The following is an 11,076-nucleotide window of genomic DNA, read 5'->3' as shown; positions in this document are numbered from 1 at the left end:
TGGTCCCAAGACCCGAAACTAGAATTAATCTTTGTAGATAACTTGTTCAATTTAGCTTCTGTAACTGCTTTCTGCAAACCAGGTTCCTCATTCCAAACCTAAAGCTGTGACCCACACCTTTGTGATACCGCCTCTGGAAGCCTGACGTTGCCACCATTTGGGGACTGGGAGATTTGGAGACATTACTCCCTCTCACTCGCCGATTATTGATTAAATGGCTCATTAGTTCGGTCTGGTATTTACTCTCAGGGTACCTTACCCTAGTCCACGGTTGGCAGGGAAGCCGTGAGGTGTAGGTCCGTGGTGGTGAAGCTTGCTCCGTGGTGAACTCCTCACACTGAGCCTTGTGGATAGTTGGGGAGTTACCGATGATAATGGTGGGGGAATAAACCCACTAAAGGTTGGAACTAGAAGACAGATGAGAGGTCCTCCAGGTTAGTGGCCCCCAAAACATGCACCAGGCACCTGGGCAGCTAGTAGAAAGTGCAGATCTCACTTTGCATACAGACTGAATGCGAGGCACCATTATAGCATTGCATTAAAGTCATAATAATGACATTATAGTTACGTGTGAGAATCTCTTTGTTCTTGGCAGATACATGCTGAAGTGTTTTGGGTCAAATATAATACTGTCTGCAGGTATTTTCAAAACAATTCAGCAGTGTGTGTGTGTGTGTGTGTGTGTGTGTGTCACAGTGGGAAAGTAAACGTGGCAAACACCAAGGGCTGTGAGTCCAGGGGAATCTACATGGGTTTTCATTGCACTCCTCCAACGTTTCTCAGCTTTGAGCTTTTTCAGGGGAGTCTGAAGGAGGGAGGAGGTATTTTAAAAAGCAGATGCCGGATCCCGTTACCAGGTATTCTGGCTCAGTGCGTCTTCTCTCAGTTTCCCTTCCTTCCGTTGCACAAAGTTGGGCACCATGGATCACAGTTAACTCCAGACTTTCCTCCCTCCCCACTTCACGGAAGATAAATGCTGAGGAGCCAAGAGGGTGACTAGTTTGAGGTCAGCCAGTGGATTAGCGGGAGCATCAGGCCTGGAGTGAGGATTCCTAGCTCACCGCAAAACATTTAGTGAAACATTTAGCGCTCTATCCTCGAGAGTGTGTGCGGTGTGTGTGGTGTGTGTGGTGTGTGTGTGTGTGTGGTATGTGTGTGTGTGGTGTGTTTGTGTGTGTGTTTGTGTGTGTGTGTGGTGTGTGTGTGTGGTGTGTGTGGTGTGGTGTGTGTGGTGTGTGTGTGTGGTATGTGTGTGGTGTGTGTGTGTGTGTGTGGTGTGTGTGTGGTATGTGTGGTGTGTGTGGTGTGTGTGTGGTGTGTGTGTGGTGTGTGTGTGTGTGGTATATGTGGGGTGTGTCTGTGTATGTGTGCCCACGCCCACATGGGGTGAGAGGGTGTCTTTGACTTGGAAAGCTAAGTGGCCCTCTGGAGCCACTTTTTAACACCAGGGATTATTCTTGGGGTTTTCTCACGCCTATTTAAGAAAAAATCTGCCAAAACCGGTTTGGCTCAGTGGTAGAGCGTTGGTCTGTGGACTGAAGGGTCCCAGGTTCGATTCCGGTCAAGGGCATGTACCTTGGTTGCAGGCATATCCCCGGTGGGGGGTGTGCAGGAGGCAGCTGGTCGATGTTTCTCTCTCGTCGATGTTTCTAGCTCTCTATCTCTCTCCCTTCCTCTCTGTAAAAAATCAATAAAATATATTTTAAAATAAATAAATAAATAAATAAATAAATAAATAAATAAAACACAGGCGCTTGCCTTTTATTTAAAAAAAAAAAAAGAAAAAAAAGAAAGAAAAAATCTGAAAACGTCCGCTTTGATGGCCGGCAATAGTTTCCCGAAACAAACAAGGTCCACTCAGAACCGTTGGCGTCCCGTCGTCATGGAGACCGGCCATCCCATTCCTCCCTAAGGGGTGGTCTTGACTTTCTTTCCTTCTCGGACCCGCAGTCCGGCCCCCAGAAGTTGCCGTGGGACCCAGAGGGACCCAGAGGGGCCGCCAGGTCTCCCTGGCCCGGGAGGCCGCCGAGGGCGGCGCACCCCGCTCCGGAGGGAGCCCGGAGCCCCCCCCCCCCCCACCGCGGCCCAGGTGGCGGGTCCCAGCGGGGCTCCCGGGCTCCGCGCGGGCCCAGCGGGAAGCGCTCCCGCAGCCCAGGATGCCGGAGGCCAAGAGCTCCCGCCCCGACCCCCTGCGATGGACGAAGGAGCCGGTGCACCGCTCCGTGAGCCAGATCTGCCCGCCGCCGCGCCGGCCGCTGACCATCGCGGACATCCGGCCGGGCATGGAGAACGAGCGGCTGGGCGTCGTGCGCGATTCCATGTTTCAGAACCCGCTCATCGTCAAGGTGAGGCCCTGGGAGCTCGGCCCTCGCCGAGCCGTCCGTCCGGGGGGCCCGCGTCCAGCCCGGCCCCGGGCCCGGCCCCAGCGCGGGGCTGGGGGCTCCGCTCCGGTCCACACAGACCTGGGCCCCTGCGGCCACAGGCGGCATCCTGCGCCTCCGCTCTGGTCCTCAGAGTGGGGTGATGAGGGCACCCATGAAAGGGGGCGATTGGGGAGACTGGGCAGGGGGACCCCCGGGGCCGCTGCCATTCACCCGGGAGCCTGCGGGGGACACATGTCACACCCCCAACGTCCTCACCCACCCCCCGCCCTGCGCCCCGGCTGCTGCCCCGCAATGGGCGCTGTGCCTCTGGGAGCCCCGCTTCTCACAGTCACTTCCTCTCCACCCGACTCTGATCAGAGGCGCGACCCTGAGAAACAGCGCGAATCCAGGCCCTGGGCGGCCGACTGCCGGGGGTGGGGACCCGAGGATTCTGACTGGATCGCCGCCCCCTGCACCGCACTCCCCTCCTTTCATCTCCTTTCCGGGCTGGTGGTCCACCCGCTCCCCACGCGGCCCGGGCCCCAGGCTGAGGCCAGTGGAGCTTGGCTTTGGGAAGCGGTCCGCGGCAGATCCACCTCGCGCCGCTGGGGGGCAGTGTGCCTCTAGAAATGCCAGCTGGGGAGGTGATGGATTCAGTAAGATTAGTTCCCTGAGCTCCAGGCCCGCTTGGGGCCTAGACTAGAGGCTTTTGTTGGGGGTCTTGTGTGTGGGGTCCAGGGAGCCTCGGGTTTCTAAGCATCGCGCTGGAACTCGCTGAGGTACTTGGTTGGTGGGGACGCATGGACTCTCCTCCTGCCTCCCCTAGCCATGTGCCTGGACCCCCCCCCCCCCCCCCCCCGAAGCGGCTTGTCACCCTGGGCACCTTCCCTCACACGCCCAAGAAGAACAAGACCCTCACTCACTTCAGGGTGACAGCCACTCTGAGCGGACAGGTGGGCAGGCACATGGGGTTCACCATTCTGGGATCAAGGGGAGAACCAAGCCCCAACTCTGATCAGCACTTTAGTGTTAGGTCGTCACTTTTGCCCGGGCATCACGCTGGGGTGTTCTTGGCTGCATACGAACTGCATTTGGAGTTACTGTTCTCCCTGGTGAGTCTGTCATGTGTGATGCCCACACACACACATCTACATATATAAAAGCTTCAGTGACCATTAAGACCAGTCAGCTGAACGACCATAGTTGACCGGTTACTATGACACGCATTAACCACCAGGGAGCAGATGCTCAACGCAGGAGCTGTCCTCTGGTGGTCAGCGTGCTCCCACAGCCAACCTCCCACGGTTCTGTTCCTCTCTCCCCCTCTCACACCTCCCCCCTCCCCCTGCCAGCCAGGCCCAATCGGTCCTGATGGGTCAGGACTGGGCAAAATGGCCCAAATTGGCCCCAATCACTGGCTGGGCTAAGGGACCGCACCTGTGCACGAATTCGTGCACCGGGCCTCTAGTACACACACACACACACACACACACACACACACACACACACACATTAGACATATACATACATTGTGTACACATCTACACATACGTGTATATATACAGAATACACACATAATATAATACAGGGATGGGAAAACCTGGGTTTATAGATTCTCCTATGGAAAATAATACAAAAATAAATCACACAAGGATAAACCTTTTCATGGACTCACGCCTGTAAACCTTCTTCTGCCCACCCTGCCTACTACTGAAATCAAATTTCCTTCCTTTTCTCCTTGTGCTTCTCCACTTGGAGGACAGCATTTGACCTCTGGGTGGCGCTAGCCGCCCAGCTCCCAGGACCGATTCCACCTCGCTCTGTGCTCCTGCGTTGAGCTTGGGGATTGCAGATGTCTGACTAACAGCCAGGGACTTGTCTTGGGGCCAGAGATGAGATGAGCGCAGGACTGCCCTGGCGGGGGTGGCCGCTCCCTGTGAAGGGGGCTCTGTGCCCTCGCACTGCCCCCGGCTCCTCCCCAGCCAGGGCGCGGGGCCCGAGGGCCTTCCCTTCTCCTTCCTCCCCAGTTCCTGATGGGCTGTGGGTACTGGCTGCCGCCGTTCTGATCTGTCCACACTTCAGTGCTCACCGCCGCCTCGGGCTTTCCACCCAAGCCGGCCCACGTGCCGGGAGCCTGAGAGGCAGAGGAGCCGGGCTGCCGCCGCGTGCGGCCCCCCTTGTAGATGGCACCGCGGGCTCTGCCCGGCGCTGGCAGCACGGCTCCCGGCTCAGCAGGATCCCCACTGCAAACAGCTTCCACATAAAAATCTAAATTACAAACTTTGGGGTTTTGACTTTCAAGAAAAGAAGATTGAAGGTACTCAAGATTGTGGAGCCTTTTAGAAATCTTAAAAATAAATACATAAATAAATAAATCGGGCCCTAAGTGGTTTGGCTCAGTGGATAGAACGTGGGCTGCAGACTCAAGGGTCAAGGGCATGGACCTTGGTTGCGGGCACATCCCCAGTGGGGGGTGTGCAGGAGGCAGCTGATGGATGTTTCTCCCTCATTTCCTCTCTGTAAAAAGTCAATAAAAAAAAAAATATATATATATATATATTAATATATTTTATTGATTATTTACAGAGAGAAGGAGAGAGGGATAGAGAGTTAGAAACATCGATGAGAGAGAAACATCCATCAGCTGCCTCCTGCACACCCCCCACTGGGGATGTGCCCGCAACCAAGGTACATGCCCTTGATCGGAATCGAACCTGGGTCCCTTCAGTCTGCAGGCTGATGCTCTATCCACTGAGCCAAACCGGTTTTGGGAATAAAATATATTTTAAAAAAATCAGTTGCTCAGGTTTCTTTTGGGGCCTGGCTGGTGGCTCCTCAGGGTGGCACGCAGGTTGTGAGCGTATTTAGGTTCTAAGTCTGAACCCGGGGGCCGCGTCTACAGGGAAGGACATAGCCCCTTCGCCCCGGCACTGGTCCCCCCTCCGGGCCGGTGCTCGGCTGTGTCCTCCGGTGAACAGCGCCCGGCTTGCTTCTCATCGCACACGCACGCCACCTGATCAAACCGGCGGGGCTGCTTCACAGGCTCGGACGTCACCAGGACAATGCAGGTCAGTCTGTCAAGAGCAGGCCTGCAGGCCCTCTCTGGCCGGTTTTGCCCAGTGGCTAGAGCATGGGCCTACGGGTTCGATTCCGGTCAAGGGCACGGACCTCAGTTGCAGCCCCTTCCCTGGCCCGGGCCCTGATCAGGGCGCATGCAGGAGGCAGCCGATCAATGTGTCTCTCTCACATCAATATTTCTCTCTCTCTTTCCATCCATTTTCCACTCTCTCTAAAAATCAATGGGAAAATATTCTCAGGTGAGGATTAAAAAAGAAAGAACAGGCCTGCACGATGACCAGTAACCAGGTGAAAAGTGAGCAGCTCACACGCCCACACCTGCATCGCATCTCCACCCGCTCGGCAGGGCTCCTCCTGCTTCACGCCGCGCCAGCCCGGCCGTCAGCAGAACGGACTTCGCCACGCGGGCGTTTCGCGCGGTCCCCGGAACACGGACATGTTTCCGTTAGGAAGAGCGTCTGCTCTGGCGTCTGCAGCGACGTCTGTAGCCGGCTCCCCTGCAGAGCGGCGTTCCGGGAGGAAGGAAATGAAACAGAAGAACCGGCTTGCCGCCCCCTCCCCGGAGTCCCGCGGCTCCGCACACCAGAGCCTGTCAGCAGCAGGCGCCCGCAGCCCGGCGATGCCTGTCAATCCGGCTCCGGGGAGACGGCTCGGGTTGCTCCCTGACAGCCTGGAATCTTCTGTCGCAGGAGAGGCAGCACGTACCGGGGACTGATTGAATGGAGCCCCCCTCCGAAAGTGCAAATGATCACGGCGCCCCGGTTTTTCCATAATTTATTGATGCTTTTGTGTTCCGTGGGGGCTGTCACAAACAGGAAGTGCAGGCACGTGGGAAATAGAGTCATCTAACCTCCGCGGGGCGGCTCGCAGACAGCGAGTGGGCTCCTTCTTCAGGGGGAGGCAGGCTGGGGAGGGAAGGGACTGGCGGGCGCCGCTCGGGCCGGTCACAAGGTGAGCATGGTCCGGGCGACGGCGGTCCCCTCACCCGTACTGCTCTGCTGTCTGTTCTTATCCAGTGTCTACGAGACTGTTAGTCCTTTTGCGGACAAAGCCCACGTCCAGGCTGGCTTCCCCGTACCCTCAGTGCCTAGTTCTGTGTGTCCCACCTAGGAGAGGCGGCCTTGGCGACGGCCTGGTCACACCCTTCTGGGGGGCTCTGTCTGGCGTCTGAGGGCCCGTCTCTCTCGGCAGCGGCTTGCTTTCTCCAGGCGGATCCTCCCAGGCCGCCTGGCAGGCGCTGGGGGGCTGACCCCTCCCCCCTCCGCCTTCTCCCCCCGTGTCGCAGGGGTGGGGGTGGGGGGGCGGGACGCTGGGCTTCCCGGCAGCTCTGGCTGAGGACCCTGTGGCCAGCTGACACCCTGCACCAGCGGGCAGCTGCCCTTCGTGGAGCCCCTGTGTGCCTGGCCCTTCGTAGCATCACCCCCGGAGAGATGGGACTAGCGTCGTTCCCATTTTACAGACGGGGAAGCTGAGGCTTGGAGAGGTTACACAGGTCGCCCACAGTCATTCCGAGGGAGGCCACAGCTGCCGGGCAGGTCAGAACTCTGTGACGCCAGGGCCCTATGTGCTGAGTCCCTGCCGAGTGCCACTCTCTCAGACATGCTGTCTGCTCTGCAGGCCCCGTGCTCTGAGCTCAGAGAGGTTCAGCAACATGCTCAAGCCACACAGCGGGGAGATGGCGGAGGGCAGGGCCTGATGGGTCGGCCACGCTGTCTGTCGCCCCAGAAGCTCCCTGTCCTGACGGGAGAGGAGTCAGGTCTCCGTCCTCTGAAGCACCCACCTCCTCAGAGCGCACCTGCTGTTCTCACAGAGCCCACAGCCTACCTGGGCACACACACACCACACATGGACACACGCCACACATGCACCACACATGCGCACAAACCACGCACGCCTGTGCACACACACCAGACACACACGCACCACACATGTGCCATGCACACACATGTACCGCACGCACCACACATGCGCACTCACCACACCCCCCACACGTGCAGACGTGGTCCGCACAAGGCTGAAACAATAGGGCCAGGCTGGAGGTCAGCCATGCCGGAGAGTTAGGAGCGTGAGGGACGGTCGTGGCCGTGGCCGTGGCTGTGGCCCGTGTCCGGAAAAGCCCGGGGAACGGCTGGGAGGCCAGGCAGGACTCGGCCCTGCGGGGAGAGAGGGCCTCGCAGATATAGAATCGCAGGACCAGGGAGACACTGGGCGCCCGGAGCTTGGGTATCCGAGGGAACTGGGGAGCCTGATTGGAGAAGGCATTGATCTGGGGTGTCTGCGCACACGTCTTGGGAAGAGACAAGACATAAAGAGGGGAGCGTGGACGCTGCATTCCCACGGCCCGGGTTCGGGCTCTTCAGAGCGTGTGCACCGCCGGCGGGGCCTGGAGGGCCAGGGCCAGGCTGCCACCCAGGCGGACCAGGGTGGCCTCAGCCCTTCAAAGGGAAGGGGTCCTCCCTGCCCCCGCCCCCTCACGCCGCCCCACCTCCCTCATCAGCGAGAGCAAATTGTTATCAGATTAGCCGGCCCTGAAAAGCACAGCCTCAGTTCGTTAGCATTTAGATGGCCTGGGCCGGCCACACAACCGGCTTCAAAGCTGCGGCAGTGGCCGCGGGATTAATTTCTTTAACCAACAGGCCGATCCGGCCCAGCTCATTACCCGCCTCGTCCGTGTGGCGGCGGCGGGGGGGGGGGGGGGGGGGGGACACGCGATTGAAGATTTCGGCGTTTAGGCCGCGCCCCGCTTTCTGCCGAGCCCCGCCGCTGAAAGGCACATTCCCCCGCGCCCGCCACTGCTCGGCGGCCTGAGGTCCTAATTCTGCTTCATTTAAACTTCATCAACTTTCCCAATCAAGTGGAAGATCGAGATGGGCTCTGAGCAGAAAGGCCGCTTCCCTTTGTCCCATAATTTATTCTGTTTTCTCCTTCCCTCCTTTCACACCCCCCAGCCCTGCTTTCTCCCGCCCGCCTCTCTCTGCGCCCCCACCCGGCCCCCTCCTTATCCCAACGCTGAAAAGGAGATTCCAGTATTTAAATGACTATGGTAATCAATCCGGGACCGAGCGGAGATTGAGGTTAATTTTTCTTAGCAGAACAAAGGCGGCGGGGCCTCGGGGACCGGAGGTGCCGCCCGGCGCCTGCTGGCCTGTCTCCCCGAAGCTGCAGGCTGGGCCTCTCCCTGCCGCTAACCAGACGCCGCTGTGATTTGCAGGCGGCAGCGCCTCGGAGAGCAGGAACGGCATTTTTAACTGTAAACAGCGGACGGCCTTCAATCAACGGTTTTAATGGGGGGAAAAGTCACCTGTACGACAGGAGCAGATCTAATGAGAGGGCGATCATCTACCTTGTTTATTTTTAAGCCGCGAGGACCCGAGTCCCTCCGCGCGGGAGAGTGGGGACGGGTAATGGCGGCCACGCGGTGGCCCCCAAACTTTGGAACAAAGAGCCTGTCACTCAGGCGGCCCCCTCCCGGCAGCTCTGGCGGCTGAGAGCTGAGGTTTTGTCATGTTCCAGCTAATTGGAAACAGGTCGTCATCCCATTGAACGCCGACAGGGAAGGGACTTGTTGGGCGGGTACCTGTAGCTGGTACCCGCGCCCCCGGCCCCGCTTCTGGAACAGCGAGAACAGAACGGGCAGGTTCCTTTGTCTCCCTCCGCTCTCCTGCAGGGCTGCTCTCCACGCCGCGCCCAGTGCCGTCTCCTATTTGTGTCGGGAGGACGGCGTTGAGTTCCGTGTACGATGGCGTTGGCGAGGCACATTTTCCATCCGGTCTGAGCGGGAAATGGAACCGTCTTTCCGCAGGACGAGCATCCTTGTTTGGGGACCGGCTTCTTAGGAGGGACTGGGGCCTAGAACCTGATGTGCGCACGCGGCCCGGCGAGGTGCAACACGTCTGTGACAAAGTGGGGTTCGGTTTCCACACGCAGCCCTAGTTGGGGCTGGGGGGTGACAGCCAAGGCCTTCAGCAGGGGTGCCTAATGCCTCCTCCCCTTCCTCCCCCCCCACCCCCAAGTCGATTTGGGCTGGAGAGCATCGCTCCTCCTCTAGAGCAAATGGCTCTGTTTCCGGCCCTTTAAGCCGTGGGCGGTCTCTGACAGTCTCTGCATTCGCAGCGAGATGTCTAATAACCGCCATCGTGGGAGTAGCAGCAGACACCACCAGCACACCCCGTCTCCACTCTCCGCCTCTGTTTACCTAAAAGAGGAGACTCCCGCCCCCTGAACTACCAAACCCGTCTGGGGCGGCGGCGTGCGGGACATTTTTCCTCCTCGTGGCAAATATTGACTCGCCGCGGGGAAATCAGAACTCCATTAGGCCGCTCCCGTGCCGCACGCCGCGGAGCCGCCGTTAATTGGGCGCTCGCTCAGGAATGATGGCGGGGTGGGGGGGGCGAGGAGAGGAGAGGAGAGGAGAGGCCCCGCTGTAATTCCTCCCAGGGACACATCCCACCGGCCGGTGATCATTACTCGCCGTCCGTCTAAATGCGGGAAGCGCCGCTGATACGGTGATGAGATGTGCCACACCAGAGCCGGCAGCCGCTGCTCCAGGCTGAAGACGCGGGCACCGGCCTGGCCCAGGTGTGGGCACAGCGCTGACTGCCGTGGGGGCAAGACCTGTCCTCCCTGCGATGAGACGAGATGCCCCTCCGCCTGCCACTGCTCCCTTTCTAACGCGAATGCTCTGGCTTCCTGCCCCCCGTCCCCCCTGCCCCCGTCCCCTCTGCCCCCCCCCCGTCCCCTCTGCCCCTGTCCCCTCTGCCCCTGTCCCCTCTGCCCCCCGTCCCCTCTGCCCCTGTCCCCTCTGCCCCCCGTCCCCTCTGTCCCCCGTCCCCTCTGCCCCCCGTCCCCCCTGCCCACCGTCCCCCCTGACCCCGTCCCCCCTGCCCACCGTCCCCGTTGTCCCCGTCTCCTCTGCTCCCGTCCCCTCTGCCCCCCGTCCCCTCTGCCCCCATCCCCCCTGACCTCGTCCCCTCTGTCCCCCATCCCCACTGTCCCCTGTCCCCTCTGCCTCCGTCCCCCCTGACCCCGTCCCCTCTGTCCCCCGTCCCCTCTGCCCCCCCGTCCCCGCTGCCCCCCGTCCCCGCTGCCCCCCGTCCCCTCTGCCCACCTGAATCCCATCTTGACTCCCCAGCTCCTCTCAGCCCTGGGATCTGCCTGCCCTGTGGCTAGGACCGCCCTGAGGAATGTCCGCAACCTGCGTGGCCAGAATCGGAGGTCGAGGTGCCGGTCCCGGGCTCATTCTGAGGCCGTGAGGCAGGGCCTGTCACTGGCACTGCCTCGGGCTTGTAGATGGCCTTCTCCCTGCATGTGTGTCTATGTCCGCATCCCCCCTTTTCCTGAGGTCATAGGTCACATCGGGTTAGGGCCCACTTACTCTGTTAGGACCTCATCTTAACAAACTGCCTTCGCAATGACCCCCTGGCCCAGTCAGGTCACCTTCTGAGGTCCCTGGTTCGGACTTCAGCATGTGACTGCTTTGGGCTTGGGTGCTGGGCCCTGGCCCATGAGTCATGGTGAGGATAACAAGGTGACCCTAGAGTGGCACTCGTCATGTTGACCCTGAGGCCACTCTTGATGGGGTCATGGAGATGGCATGTAGAGCCCATGGACCATCATGAATAAACAGCCATGTGCC

General features: G+C 59.6%; 1 protein-coding gene across 3 annotated transcripts in view; it reads left to right on the top strand.

Moving 5' to 3' along the window:
• Nucleotides 1-2,089: 2,089 nt before the first annotated feature.
• The window catches only part of CFAP77 (cilia and flagella associated protein 77), a 61,583-nt gene continuing 52,596 nt past the window's right edge, over nucleotides 2,090-11,076 (top strand). For all 3 annotated transcript variants that reach the window (XM_084898663.1, XM_084898664.1, XM_084898662.1), the window contains exon 1: nucleotides 2,090-2,345. In XM_084898663.1, coding sequence (XP_084754789.1) covers nucleotides 2,157-2,345 — 189 coding nt within the window. In that variant the 5' untranslated portion in view covers nucleotides 2,090-2,156. The remainder of the gene's footprint in view (nucleotides 2,346-11,076) is intronic.

The sequence above is a fragment of the Pipistrellus hanaki genome, assembly GCF_964339955.1.
Source record: "Pipistrellus hanaki genome assembly, chromosome: 11".
NCBI classification, from domain to species: Eukaryota; Metazoa; Chordata; class Mammalia; order Chiroptera; family Vespertilionidae; genus Pipistrellus; species Pipistrellus hanaki.
Note: the sequence above shows the minus strand (reverse complement) of the source record. Positions and strands in the feature narration are given on the sequence as shown.